Source organism: Papio anubis, chromosome 3 (assembly GCF_008728515.1).
Source record: "Papio anubis isolate 15944 chromosome 3, Panubis1.0, whole genome shotgun sequence".
In the NCBI taxonomy this organism is placed as follows: domain Eukaryota; kingdom Metazoa; phylum Chordata; class Mammalia; order Primates; family Cercopithecidae; genus Papio; species Papio anubis.
This window is the reverse complement of record NC_044978.1, coordinates 150,436,406-150,452,023: the sequence shown is the minus strand read 5'-3', so window position 1 is coordinate 150,452,023 and position 15,618 is coordinate 150,436,406. Positions and strand designations below refer to the sequence as shown.

Sequence of the window (15,618 nt, the reverse complement as noted above, 5' to 3'; positions counted from 1 at the left end):
GCAAATATTTTTTGCCATTCTCTGGATTGTTTCTTCACTTTGTTGGTTTTTCTCTTTGCTATGCAGAAGGTTTTAACCTGATGTGATCCCATTTGTCCATTTTTGCTTTGGTTGCCTGTGCTTGTGGGGATATGACTCAAGAAATTTTTGCCCAGTCCACGGTTCTAAAATGTTTCCTCAATGCAGCATGCTGCTGCTGCTAGGAGTTTGGGGAGGAATTGTGTTGATTCAAGGCAGTTTTTCTTACCACTTCAGTGCCTCTTTCAGTGATATGAAGTTAAAACCAGGTACTGTGAGAGCTCATCTGATTTTTGGTTCATATGAAGTTTGTTTTCTGTGTAGAGAGTTGTTATTAGGTTGGTGTTCTTTCATGAAGGACAACTGGAAGAGCCTACTATTTCATCATCTTGATCTGCCTGCTAGAAGCAGTTCTGAAAACCATTAGGGTCAACTAAGATCAAATGAGAGTTAGGAGAACTAATACATTAATAACTAACATTTATTGTACCTCTAGTCTGCTACTATGTATGTATCTACTTCATATACCTGGCTCATAATTTATGTGTATGTGTGTATAAAATAGTTGTTGAAAAAAGTCAACAAGTTAATTAACATTCCTGCTTCTCAGATGAGGACATTTGGGCTCTGAACTTTGACTCATAAAAAGGGTTAAATCTGCAGAGGTATCTCAATTATGAAAACCTTTACATTCAGCATATAGTAGCTGTGGCAGAGAAGGGGGGAATACAATGTAATTTATAACATTTTAAATAAAAGAATGTTAAAATAATTATACAACTTAAAAGCATAAACTTTAGTCACCTGGTTCATTTCTGTGCTTTGCATTTCCTGATCATTAGAAATCAGTGTGATGATCGTACACATGACAGAAAAATGGTCACATTTCACAAATAATTCTGTCTTAACTAATTGGTAACAGTGAAACAGTAGAAAAACTAACATAACTAACTCCATTTTTTGTATAAGAAGTCTTTACCCATTCCTGTTCGTAGGCTAATTTTAGAGCACTGAGAAAAAATTCAAAGAAAACAGTCATGTAGTTTTCTTAACTAACTCTGCAATTAAAGTATGTAAACAGCTATGTTTTGTTAAAGATTTGCAGAAGCAAACACCACATGTTCTCACTCATAGGTGAGAATTGAATAACAAGAACACTTGGATACAGGGCGGGGAACGTCACACACCAGGGCCTGTCGGGAGAGCCCGGGGGAGGGATAGGATTAGGAGAAATACTTAATGTAAATGACAAGTTAATGGGTACAACATGACACATGTATACCTATGTAACAAACTTGCATGTTGTGCACATGTACCCTAGAATTTAAAGTATAATAATAATAATAATAAAGATTTGCAGAAGTATTGTGATCTGATCATGGACGAAGCAGCTCCAGCCGCCTCAAACTCTTCACTAGTTCCCAAATGTCTGCAGTTGTGGTCACCTCTTGATCCCAACCCCTTCCTCTTCCTGCCACCCTAAACATAAAAACAGCTTGAAATTTGTACTGACTTAAAATGGACTTTAGAACACTAGTCATCCATCTTCTTGGTTTGCTGGCTTTCCAAAAGAAAGTTGCCTTCCTTGTTCCACCTCCTTAACTTACCGGCAGTTGTGAGGCAAGCAAAATGAGTTTGGGGGTTGATTACAAGTTCATTTGAGTAAGGAAGAATATGTAAGCCTTTGTGCAAATTTTGTTGAGATGGTGAAAGTTTTAATTTTCTTTCTAAAGTGATTATTAAAACTTTAAAAAGATGCAAATATCTGCATGCTACAACCTGTTCAAATAAATTTGATGCATTTTAAAAATTGCTTTTGCATTACAGTTTTTGAATTAAATATAATGCAATTCAGCAGCTAATATAGTTATGTTCATAAGTCATATTTTTGCTTCAATTATTTTTGCTTGGTTTTGAGTTCTCAGTGACACTTTGATGAATCATCAGGTAATGATTTGTTTAGAAATCAACTACTTAAAAACCATGTCTAATTAATTTTAGGGCTACAGAAATAAAATTCAGAGTGCCTTTGAGCACTTTGCTTTTTTTTTTTTTTCCCAGTGACTAAGCCTTCATTATTGCAAGTCTGAGTCCCAACATCAGGTCTGCTCTGGTTGTGGAGGAATTCTCCTCCTTGGAGGTGGAAATAAGCCACCTCTGACCCTATCACCTCCTGTTCCCAGCCAAACCCAAAGTCTCAACACAGGTTCTGGGCTGGGGGAGGGGAGAACCACAGTGGCCTAGCCAGAGGCAGGGGCCGAGGTGGGATTTCAGAAAGTCCTCTTGATGGAAGTGGACTCCTGTCCCTGCAGGTAGTGAATGGTGTGGCAGGATTTGTTGGCCCAGTTTGGGCCCAGGGATACTACTTGGTTAAGTGAATGGTGAGATTGAAGGGTAGCCCTAGTCCTGCAGCTCAGGTGGGCTGCCCTGGCTGTGGGTACACTCTGGGGTGGAGGGTTCCACAAGAATATGTGCAACCTGGTCCGCTGTGGGGAGGGACAGGTCAGGATGGGAGCCCTGGTGCCCCAAGACCCTGGTTTGCTATCTCTGGAGTTCTGCAGGCTGAAGCGCATGGACAGAGGTAGATGCAATCACAGGGCATGGGCCCAGGCCCTTCACAGGCTTCCCACCTCTTGGGTCCCTGCCTCTGCACAAAAAGAAGGAGAGGAGCCACCGCAAAGGAGAGAAAAGACATTGGGGAAGGCAGAGATAAGATAATAGAAAGGGTGGAGATGATGAGGAAGGAGACAAGGGGAGGACAAGAAGCAGGTAAAGAGAGATGAGGAGTCCAAGAGCAGACAATAGAAGTAGGAGGCGGCTGTGAGAAGGCAGCGAGCTGGAGAGGGAGAAGGGAGAGGTCCTCTGGGAGAAGAAAGGGAGAGAGAGAAGGGCCAGGCAAGAGAGCCTTCAGAGTTGAGGTCCCCAGACTTGGGCTGGGCCTAGTGAGATGTGAGTTCCAATGACTTCTTCAGCCTCTTCTTCAGCTCCAGGAGGAAGTTATCTAGCACCTTTTACACACGGGCTTCATGTCAAACTCCACAAAGTTGATCTTCAGAGTGAGCCTGCTCTTGCAGGTGGAGCAGGAGAAGCAGTTCACACACATCAGGCCTTGTTGAGGACCAACACCATGTCACCCGACTTCATGGCTGCAGATGTTCCAAAGAGCTGGCTGTAGTGGATCTCAAAGTAGGCCAGGCCCTTCTTCTCATAGTGCCAGAGCCCCAGGAATGGCTTCTCACGCTCAGGGCAAAAAGCTCTGCATGCCACCACTCTTTGCCCAGTGTATTCACTATGTGACCCTTGATGGGCTGGCTGCAGTCCCTAAAAATAGGGACAGCATCTTGTAAATGCAGGGCAGGCAGTAGAGTTCACCCTTCAGCTCATGGGCCTCGCCAGTCAACTCCTTCCTACAGTGGATGCAGCTGAAGTGGCCTGGGTGTCAGGCACTGTTCCTGAACATGAGGGGCTGCTCATGAATGACCAAGTGGCACTGCTGAGGTGCCAGACACTTGTGCCAGGCCCTTGGCCTTCTCGCGATATGGCAAGGCTGGTAGAGATGCCAATAAACCAGGGGTGGTACTATGCATCTTGTAGGGATGTGGCTGGTCAGCAACCTCATCAATACAGGCCACAGAGCCTGTAATTGTGCCTGGTTCTCAGCAAGTGGGCCTTTAAATAAATAAAGCTACTTATATTGACCTGTTTGGAAAAACAATACGACCAGTTTGAAGTACATATTAAATTCAAATTTTTTTAAAAGGAAAGAAAGCTAATCTACTTGATCTATTTCACAATAACAAACTTCAAGTTCTGAAAATATTAAAGTGACATTCTAGTAGACTTGTAAAACAATTTTAATGTTTACTCAAAATAAATGAGATGTCATCATTAGCCCTTATCTTACACTTGAAAAATGGAGACAATTGTTCAGAATAGAAAGGGAAACAGCTATTAGAGTTTAAGCTCAAGTTTCAAGAAAAATTCAGATAAGGCAGGTAAAAACTCTAGATACTTTTCCACTGTCCAACATCAGCAAACATTAATTTCCACATACCTTTTATTTCATAAAAATATAAATATTTATTAGAAATAGTATGTTTAAGATTAGTTTTTCTTTCTAAATAACATGATTTCTTGCCTTAAAGGAAGATTCCCTAATAGTGCCACCTATTTCATAAACTGTCCTGCAGTTTTGTGCTTTTTAAAAATTCTAATTTACTTTGATTTAAAGAATAAATATCTCATACCAATGGTGAACTATTTTATCACCCCAAAATACAAATGATCTGTATTTTACAATGAAGAAATTCATAGCATTTACCACCACATCACTGTACTATGATTGGACTGACTGAAGTATGGGCCTGTGTATATAGATTGAAGAATAAAAAAGAAATGCTAAAAAAAAAAAAAAAAAAAAAAAAAAAGGCTTAGCTACATAAAATAATGTTAAATATCAAAACTCAGCAAACATAATCCAATTTTAAAGAAACTGATGAAAAATGCTTCCCCTAACATGAACTATGATTAGATAGTATTGTCTGTCAGGAAAATCACCAATTCAGTAGCTGATCTTTATGTGGAAACAAAAATAGGGCTTTGTCCTTATTCACAAGTACAGGGAAGAGACCACTCCTTTATTTAAAAAAAACCAAAAAACAAAAAACAAAAAACACCTAGATTAAATGTGAACAAGTAGCCCCAAATGTACAGTAAACCACCAACTACCCCCGGCTCCATAATGGCCATAATATTGTATTCTTCCAGTTATTTCTGAGAATTCAAAGAAAAACATTATAATCTTACTTAAAATAATAATAAAACTTGTAAAAATCAAACAGAACAACAGGACCTTGCGGTGATGAATTTTGTTCGTACCAAAAGTATAGTCAGAAATTCTAACAAAAAAAAAAAAAAAAAAAAAAAAAAAGCTTGCATACAACGACAGTGAAATCAGCATCCAGGCCAGGTCCTGTGTACACAACCTCTCCAATGCAGTGTAAGTTTCCTCTTAGCAGCCACCAACAATGAGCTCAAACGTAGTGAATCTATAATGTGGCTGATTTTCTAACACTATAAATATTAATAAGAGTGGCTAGTGCTATTATTTACATCTGTTGGCCGAATATTACTCTTGGGAAATAAACACTGGACTTTTTTCTTAACAAGTGGCTTCTCATTGACAAGTTCTGGTCATTAGTGAACTTGAATGAATCTTAGCTCACTTCCTTGTTTTGCAGGACAATTAACTCCTTGCTTCTTTTAAAAGCTCCAGTGTTTTTTAGGCAACCACTACAATACATTCTCCCCCCTTTTTCAATTTACTTCCCTTCTTTCCCCTAAGGTAGACCCTCTGTAAACCTAAAAACATATGGTAATTTAATATACAAGGTTTCTCAAAGTGCAAAATATGTTACAGATAGTTTAGACTTCATTTAAACACAGCATTTTATACAATACAGTACAGTTTGAGATTTCTGCTCATAAATTATACCACTAACAGATAACTACTTTAAAAGGGCTGACCACCTAAGTAACCCATTGTCTTCTTACACAAAGTTAGTACAATGGAACTTTACAAGCTTTGTTCAGACCAAAATAAAGTTATTCTTACACTTAATCACATATATACATATTTTTAAATGCTCCTTAAATGCCTAAGTATAGATAGACAAATTTGCCTATCAATAGGCAAATTCTTATGAATTATCTTATAGTTCAGTTTCAGATTTACACATAAAGATTGCATACAATAATTTAAAAAATAATCTGGGGAGCAATTCATTTTATTTGCTACTTCAAAATCTGCTCATCCTGTAATTCTCTTGGAAGGGTTCTTGACCGCTGTAGAACCACATTAAGTTCTTCAATTACCCTTGATGGTAACTTATGATCAGAGTCCAAAGTAGCCTTGCTATTCCTGTCCTCAGTCTTCCTCAATGTCTTTAGTCCTTTATGGCCTTTTGGTTGCCCGAGTGGGGCTTCAGGCTCTGTGTCCTCCAGGCAGTTGAAACTCCGATGTTTTCGGGTTCGATTTCGAAGTTTATCGTCCTTGTGCTCCAGGCAGTGGGCCACCATAGAAGCTCTCTCCTTTAAGCTCGAGTCCACGGACTCTTTATCACACTTTTCAATGAGCCGCAGCCTTTCAAGTTCTGCTCTTGCACTCTAAAAATAAAATAAAATGTCTCACAGGGAAGCAAGATTTGGCACAATTCAGGTTTAGAAAGTGCAATCCACATAAAAGTTGATGCTTCCTATAAAAGAGCTCATTTCTATGACTTAGGTCCTAACTTTACTTCGATAAAAGTGGCATGTCTTAATTTATATACTAATCTTAGAGCTACAAAATCAACTACAGACAGTCCCTGGCTTACAATGCTTCGATACGATTTTTTGACTTTACAATGGTGCAAAACAAATATGCATTAAGTAGAAAGCATACTTCAAATTCTGAATTTTGATCTTTTCTCCAGTTAGCGATGCCTGGTAGGACACTCCCTGGTGACGCTGGGCAGTGGCAGTGAGCTGCAGCTACCAGTCAGCCATGGACTCAGGAGGGTGAATAACTGATATGGTGTGCTGTGTTGCCAGATGATTCTGCCCAGCTGGAGGCTAACATAAATGTTCTGAGCACGTTTAAGCTAGGCTATGCTAAGCTACAACATTCCATAGGTTAGTTGTATTTAACGTATTTTTTATTTTATGTATTTTCACCTTATGGTGAGTTTATTGGTATGTAACCCCATCATAAGTTGAGAAACATCTGTTAAATGCAATCCATGGAAATTCATTTTAACATGCATTCAACATACCACTTCAAAGATGTCTTTTGGGTTACCCACATTTAATCTCACTTCATACTTACCTCTTCTAACTCACTCCTCCTTAGATGTATCTAGCAAGATTTCTGTGTTTTTTTTTTCCCTTTTGTTTAATTAGTTCACTGAAGTGTGAACCTTGTATACACAAAGGAAATGATCAATAAGTATTTTTGAATGAGTAAATGAAGAAAAGTTTAAGCAGTTTCCAGTATACAACAATGTTCTATTTTCTTTTCCATTTTCCTTAATTCCAGTAGATCCAAACATAAATTTATAACAGAAAATTCAAGTGGAATAAAAATATTTTCATGAATATAATGTAAAAATAATTTTAAAATTTGGAATTTTCTGGTAAGATTCTGATTATACATCTTAAGTTATACACATTTTTCCTACTCTGAAATTTATTGGAAGAAATGTTTAATATCTAGCTTAATTCCAAAGTTTCATTAGAATATGTTAAAATGATTCAGTCACCTCCTATCAGGCCCCACCTCTAACACTGGATTACATTTGAACATGAGATTTGGGTGAGGATACAGATGCAAACCATACCAGTAGTGTACTTCAAATTTCAGCATTATGGATGATATTACTTGGCCCCTACATTCTGTGTCTAAAAGAGCCCCGGAGTTTTTATGTTTTGAATGGAAATAATAATATGAAATAGAGTCTGTCTCTCTCAGTGGCAGAGAGAGTAGTTTTTACTTATCATAGCTAGAGAATGGTATAATGAATGGGTTCTCACAGCAAATCACTCATATGGCTTTAGCCTGTGCCTTCATATTTTCCATTAAATCCAGAGGCAAGCCAATGGTTACACAGGTCTTAGGACACCAAAAAGTAACATGACCAATATGTACAGAGTATATTAGAAACTCTCTTAATTGGCTTTCATTACCAAACTCACTGTATTAATCTTCATGCTGTAAAATACATAATCATATCAATATATTTAATCATCACAACAACACTTTAAATGCTTTAAACTCCATATTATTCATAGTTTAAAGTAAATTGTCTTTATCTTGCAGATGCAGAAATAGAAACTCGAAGAAAAAAACTTGCCCAAGGTCGCACAAGTGAGAGCCTGGGAGAGGACCCCAGGTTGGCCTTTCTGAAACCAGCGTACTTCTTTCTACCACATCAAACTGTGCTCAGGATACCAACAGCAAAGATGGGCTTATGGGTGGGATTCTATGTCACAATTTTCTGCTTCAGTGCATCATCATTCTTCGCTCATTATTTTTGTTTTACAGATATTGCTTTTAAAATAGCAATTTTGAAAAAAACTAACGAATTATTCCATATCATCTTCCAAGTTCCTTAATATTTTGTTTCAATATACGTTAAAGATATGCTAGTCATTATTCTAATAAAGTCTCATGTATAATGTCACTTAATCATGTGACATTTATTAACCCCATATGCTTACAGATAAAGCAGCTTAGAACAATGGAGTTAAACTAAGATATCCATGATTTTATGGGGACTCAGCAGGAGGACCACAGGTAGTATCTAGTTTGTGCATTCTTAAGCATTCTGTTTGCGTCTTCATGTGTGATTTCCTCTGCCAACAACCTGGCATTTTCAGCTGGCTCACTACTAATTTCCTCAATTAACTTTAGAAGTCACTTTCGCCATGAAGCCTTCCCTACCTGGATAAGGTATTCTCATACGACTTTCAATAGGACTGAATGAAAGCCAGGCGTAGCCACAAAATTTATCAATCTGCCAACAACTTCTTTGAAAAGTAATTCTTCTTGAATATATTCATTGTTATGACTAATTTTTATTAATATACCCTACTTAATAATATTTTAACTCACTTTTCATTTTTACAACAAAGGGTCAAAAATGGTTATTTTGTAAATATATTTTTTAAAATTTTTATATGAATCTAATTCTATGGCAAATATTTTAATGGTTTATATGAAATTTTTTAAAAAAATTATATTATTGCCTTATAAAGTAAGTTTCATTGTGCTTTTCCAACATTAGAACAGTTAAAAAATGTCTTTGACAAATTTATCAAATCACCAAACTACCTTATTACAAAAGAGCTTGGTTTATTTTAAAGACTCAGAAATTTTCCAGTAATTGATAATGCATTCTAATTCTTTTAAAAGCTTGTAACATTTCATAGTTTCAGTTCATCAGTTTTCCTATCTTAAATATGTTAAAAATTGTCTCTGAAATTGTGGATTTGGGATAAGGCTAAGAAATTATTATACAGTCAGTCATCATCTATGCTAGATACTGTTGAATGCATTTTGATCCCAATATTTTGCTTTGCTCGATAACTGATTCGAAGGCAATGTCAACAGAAGCTACAGTCACTGTAGGGCGTATCTCTCCCTATGTTAGTTTCATCTGTTCAGCCTGTGTCCACTGTCCTGGGTTCCTGGGAAATGTAACTCTTAGAATTTTAAGATGCTTGATTAGATAAGGAACTCTCTGCAGAGCAGTTTATTGCCAAAAAAAAATATTGAGGTACAGAAAATGGTACAGAAAAAAATAAAATGGAAGAAATGACGAGGTCATGATTTCTTGGAGACACTTACTTTGATTACATCAGGGCAGAACGTCTAAGCAGTAAACAAAGGACCATTATTTTTGAAGCTTTTCTCTTTCAGAGAAGGAATATTACAGTGGGATAGATGTTCAAGAAAGGATATGCACAAAAAGTTTAAAAATCTAATCACTAGGTCAAAATGGCTTCTGTCTTTCAAAAGTTATTTATGTTTGGAGAGCAAAAGATTTGAACAACTTAATTCCAAATTTAGGCTCAAGGAAGATATAAGAACACATTCTAACTGCTTTTCTTTTTGCTTTCAGGGAGTCAATTAAGACATTGAAATATGTGTTGGTCCCAAGGTGGCTAACGAGTTTTGAGCGTCAACAGCCCATGTTCTTTGCTGAAGAGGCCAAAGTTCATGTCAAGATTGATGTCGCTTATGCTCTCCCAACCCTCAAGGTGAGAAGGAAAACAAGCAGTAGCTTTCATGAAAGATGCCAAATTTTTTTTGATTCTCAGGGGTCATCTTGAGGTCCTTAAATTAACTGAGACACCCCACCAGTTCCCAAAGCACTGAATTGTGATTATATAACTAGAAAGTTCAGTTACCAGGGCTCCAGACATATTCTGCTATGGGTGTTTTAAGTAAGCTTGTAAAATGAATTTGAAGTTGTGATTTTACCACCAGAATTTCTATACGCATATTTAAAATTGGCTACTTTAGAGGGAAGAAAATAAGTAGTATTGTGCATATGTGATTGGGTGGTCAATGACGTTAAAATAAAAGGTATAAGGTTATTCACACTGTTTTCTTGTTGTATGTGATTATTACCATGCTTTTCAAAGTGATGATGATTGTGCTTTTGAAGCCAATGAAGTAATTAATGACCTAATCACATTATGACACAGGAAAATATATTCTATAATTGAATATAAAACAAAAGCCTAACCTACCTCAATATTTTTCCGGGCCAGGGTTGCATTCCCCTCATGCTGTATTGGAATCAGAGGCAAACCTCCAATTTTGGGATTTTTGGTTATTGAACGTTTTCGTTCCTTTCCAGCTGGTGGCCATATATCATTTTCATGCTGTGGAAACACAATTTCTTGCTGTTGGTGTGTGATTTTATTATGTGGTATACTATGTCATACAGCCACTTGGTTTCTTTCCCACACATCCACATCAAGTGATCTGATTTCCATGAGAATACCATTTGTGATTATGATGTTGACTCCGGTGGCAGCATCGCTCCAGGACATGAAACTCTTAACTGAACTGAGCTTTGAGGTCTCAGCTCAATTTCTAAGTTTCAAATACATGCCTTCTATACTACTTATCAAACCAAAAGGGGAAAAATATTTGAGGCAACTGGAAATCTCTTTGTGGAAGAAAAATAGCATACTTGTCGACACTGCTAGGCCACTGTAATATATGTAACTATACATTTACACCAACTATGATTTCAGTGTAAAACTAATTTCATCTTACATATCCCACATCAACCTAAGGCATGACTATCAGAAAAATTAGCCTAACTTTATGACATCCTGAAAAATGTTACTATTTTATCTAATTGAATTCCAAAGAAATATAATCTTTTTACTCATTTAAACATCTTTACTGAAAATCATTGTACAACGGAGAGTGGGGCACATCTGTTCTCAAATCATTGACTATATATTCTTGCCTTCTAAACAGTTATACATATGACTGGAGAAAGGTTAATCTGGAATGGGGATAAATGTTCACAGGCAAAAATATAAGCTCTGGAGTGATTAATCTTTGATATATACATACAAAAAATTCTTTAAAGAATTTTGTACTCCCCAGAGTAGTTTAACTTTCTAGAATTTGGAAAAAGTATATCGACTTTCAAACAACAATCTATGAAGGAAACACAGAATACCAAGTGTAAAATGAAAAGTTCACAGATAATGTAATGAAACGAAAACCATTTAGTAAACTATATAGCTAAATGCCTACTCTTTATTTCCCTCAATTCTTAAGCAACAGATTACTGTTCTTATGTTGCAGTTCTTATTTTAATGTGTTGTTTTATGACAAATAACTCATTTAAAGAAATATTTACTGTCTAACCACCATATAATAACAGCTAATTTAACTAAGCGGCAAACTGCCAACCTGCATGTTTATCAATGTACATGTGATTTTCATTTATTCCTCAATGATCTTACAGTGCAAATCCTTTTATGTGCATCATATCTACCCTTGAATGTTAGTGAAGCATTTACCTTAGTTCAGCAAATCTATAATGGTAGGTTATACAGTATTTCAGTTGGAAGGTTATAGCTTCATATTACTTTTATGAGATGGTACCAAACATGGTTAAAAAAAGGATATTATATATCATATAATTGCAATGTTCCCAACACATAAACCTGGGAGAAAACTGAGAGGGAATTAGGTGATTCTGTGAATTGCCCTTACACTTTCAAATCACTAATGTATAGTGCATACGTGAAAATATATTTTGAAGAATCTAAGAGCAAATGAGGTTCCCAAATCCATATTTTTCTTTTCTGAAATAGTATACAACTGTGAATACCAGCTAACTCTCCTTGAATTGAACTAAGAGGCATTTTTTTTCTACTTTACATCCAAGTGATATGTTCTGATTTAACATTTGTAGTTATTTGAAAATGACTTCAAAAGTCTTACGCATGGATCATATAGGTGAGGATCAAACTTTCATTTTATAACCAAAGACCACATCTAAACATCTCCATTTCTGTCTTCCAATTTCTAACCTTTGCCTATCTTTCCAGCTAACTAAATTTAGTTTCATTCATTTTAACAATTCTTTTCATTCCTTGAGACCTCTAATCCAACACCATTCTTCTCACAACATTTTTTACCACTTCCCTCATTGCCTGGCTTGGATTTCATAGTCAGTCAGTAAACTCACTTCCTTGTAAATATCTTCAAGTCCAAATTTTATCTGATTACTTATTTATTTTCTTGCTCCTTTGTCTTCTATCATATTTGCCTGACAAAGCCCCAAACCTAATTAAACACAATTCAACTTATTTCATAAGTGCCTGCCAGTTGATGGAGGACAAAAATAAATTACTCTGTAGATCCATCACACTTTATATTTAACCTTAAATTTTAAGAAAGCATTCAGCACTGCCCTGAAGTTCTACCATGGGACAACTGGCTTCCTCACTCTCTGAAGATTATTTTTCTCCTTTGCCTCTCACCTTAAACTTCAAAAACGCTGCCTGCATCACATGTGGTGATTTCACTGATTCAATCCAACAATTTTTACTGATCACTTAAGAAAATACTTCTCCCATCATGAAATGTACCAATCTCCTTGCATCTATAGTCATATAAGTGAGTTTATTTCTTGCAATCAATATTTGCTCAATGCAAATAACTTTTATCCATCATATCTATAATTGCTCAGTAGGCCATACATTGAGGTGGTCAGTAATTTGAGAAGAAATGTGCCACACTCTCTGCAGTACAATGATTTTTAATAATGGATAACCGTGCACTAGATCATATCATTTCATCTGTGTTCAGAGCCTCTGCTGGTTTAATAACATCTCTCCTCTTCTATCCATTTTTTCTTCCTGATTGGATTGTCTTCACATAATGTATGCAAGTACACACTCTCCCATCTTAAAGACAAATCAAAACTCCCAAACCTACCTTCACCTCTAGCAAGTCACAACCTCATTTAATTACATAAGCAAATTACTTGACAAAATTTTCTGTACCCCGCACCTGGTTTTCCTCCTTTCTTTCTTCTTATCATTGCTTTTGCTGTTTTTTTTTTCTCTCCTCCTCCCTCCTCCATGCTTCCCTCTCCACCTCAAACCTTCTCCCCCAGGCATCTCATCTAATCCTATAGCTTTGAATATAATCGAAGTGCTGACTTCTCCCAAATTTACATTTTAGCCCCAAACCTGTGCCTGAGTTTTTGATCCACACATCCAACCTGCTGCCCAGGATACACATCATGTATCTAACAGGCGTCTCAAATTTTATGTGGCCAAAACATAAGTTACCATTTCCTTCTATATCTCTGATGATCCCACTTACATCTGACAGTTGCCAAAAAACTAGAATTTTTTGATTTCTACTCTTCCTCTCAAACTGCAATAGCCAATTGACACAGGAGTTAAGAAGGAATTACTTAGCAGACAGCAAGTGCATGGGAGTCCTTGGTACGGCTTTTCTTTTTAATGAAAAGCAGTCCCAAGCCATTTTCTAACAAAGAGCAGCCTGCAACCTAGGAGCTTGCAAGGGTGAATGCCTGCAGGAACTAAGGACTAGACATTTTTCAAGATGGCGGCTCCATCTTCCCTTCTCTGCCAGCCAAGTGCATTGTAAGGAGCCCACAAGATGGTGTCAATCAACCGGAAAGCCTATTTGCATAAGAAGATTAGGGTGGGGGTGACCAGCCTTACCCATACACTATGTAAACGCCATATCTGATCGAACCAATCTGTGAGCCCTATGTAAATCAGACACCACCACCTCAAACTGGACTATAAAACTGCGCATTCTGCACCAGTCAGTCCTTTCTGCTTGGAGGCCCCTTCCTGTATAGAGGAAGCTGTTTCTCTTTCTCTTCTCTTCTACCTATTAAACCTCCTGCTCCTAAACTCCTCGTGTGTGTCTGTGTCCTAAATTTTCCTGGCGTGTGACAAGGAACCTTAGGGTATACACCACAGACAACACAGTCTCTTCACAATAATTCCAAAAGCCTTATTGGCTCTACCTTCAAAATATTCCTGAATCTTAATTTGTCTTACCATATTCATTGTTACCACCTTAGTCAGAGTTGATATCTTCTTTCTTATAGCTGTTCCTCCCACTTGCATCTTTGACCCTCTACACGGCAGACTCAACAAAGTGAACAAAATTATTTTTTTTCATTTAGAATTATATTATATTGTTCCCTTGTTTCAAATTATTAAGCAGGAACTACATAATCTGTCACACGCCTTCCTCATCTCTAATATCTTCCCTTCATGATGTTTATAGAATAAAACAAGGCAGTGATGACGTCTCAGGACCTACCCTGCTGGCCCTATCCCTGAATGATCCTTCCTGGAAGCCTGCATACTCCCCTCATTTCAGACTAGTCTCAGCTCACCTGTCAACTACTCAGAAAGACATTCCCTGAGAACTTTGCTCAATTAGTGCCTTCCTTATGTCAGTCACACTCTCTCCTGACCTGACTTGATTCTCCTATCTTATCACATGGATATCCATTTGAAATGTTATCTGATTACTGATTTTCTTACCTATTTCCTATTTTAGAAATACTAACTGAACATGTACTTGATATACAAGTCAAATATAATGAAGAGTCCTTCTTTTCATGCAGTTTACATCTTAATAAGAGAGGTAGACATGAAATAGCTAATTACATGTTTTTTTTTTCTTTATTAATTAGTGTCACAGTGGAGAAGTACAGGATGCTAAGGGTGATACTTGAAGGTCTAATTCATCTGAAGGTCAGGAAAAGTTTCTCTGAGAATGGGATATTTAAGCTAAAGTCTAGAGGACTTTTGAGGCAGGGGTGTGGAAAGGATGGAGATGACAAAAATACTCTGAATACCAAAAATAGTTCATTATAAGGGCTGTTTACTGTTAATTCACATACATGTTTGTGTGTATGTCTACACTTTTAACATATCTATTAATATTTGCTATTTTGCTGTTTCCCTACAGAGATGAACCATAAATCCTTAAATCCAAGAAGGCTTCTGTGTTTATCTTAAGGGAGGACCTGAATAATACCAAGAACTAAAAAGAACAGAGGAAAGATTATTAGGCTATATCTTTGAGACGAGGACTAGGATTAAGACATGAGACAGTGAGAAATAACCTCGTAGTAAGATAAGGCTTCGCTTCCTGCATTCATTCCTTAACTTTCAACTGCAGAGTCTACTGACTCCAATTATAAAAACAAAAACATCAATTTAGTTTTGCCACAAACGACACTGTAATAGTTTTATACTCTATAGTCCCAACTTTACTAAAAGACTTCAAATCCAGTTTTTTGTTTTTCCTAAAGCAGAACTCGAGTATCTGTGGCCTAGTGCAGTGGCGCATGCCTGTAATCCTAGCACTTTGGAAGGACAAGGTGGGTGGATCACCTGAGGTCAGAAGTTTGAGACCAGCCTGCCCAACATGGTGAAACCCCATCTCTACTAAAAATACAAAAATTAGCTGGGTATGGTGGTGTGCGCCTGTAATCCCAGATACTCAGGAGGCTG

At 37.0% G+C, this 15,618-nt stretch overlaps 1 protein-coding gene and 1 pseudogene across 8 annotated transcripts in view; both read right to left on the bottom strand.

The window, feature by feature from the left end:
* Positions 1–2,386: 2,386 nt before the first annotated feature.
* Positions 2,387–3,741, bottom strand: LOC101022656 (annotated as a pseudogene).
* A 113-nt stretch (positions 3,742–3,854) lies between these two features.
* The window catches only part of ARAP2 (ArfGAP with RhoGAP domain, ankyrin repeat and PH domain 2), a 179,293-nt gene continuing 167,529 nt past the window's right edge, over positions 3,855–15,618 (bottom strand). For all 8 annotated transcript variants that reach the window (XM_031664671.1, XM_031664672.1, XM_031664668.1 and 5 more), the window contains 2 exons: positions 10,312–10,446; positions 3,855–6,183 (listed from right to left, as the gene is read on the bottom strand). In XM_031664671.1, the coding sequence (XP_031520531.1) occupies positions 5,812–6,183; positions 10,312–10,446 (507 nt within the window). In that variant the 3' untranslated portion in view covers positions 3,855–5,811. The remainder of the gene's footprint in view (positions 6,184–10,311; positions 10,447–15,618) is intronic.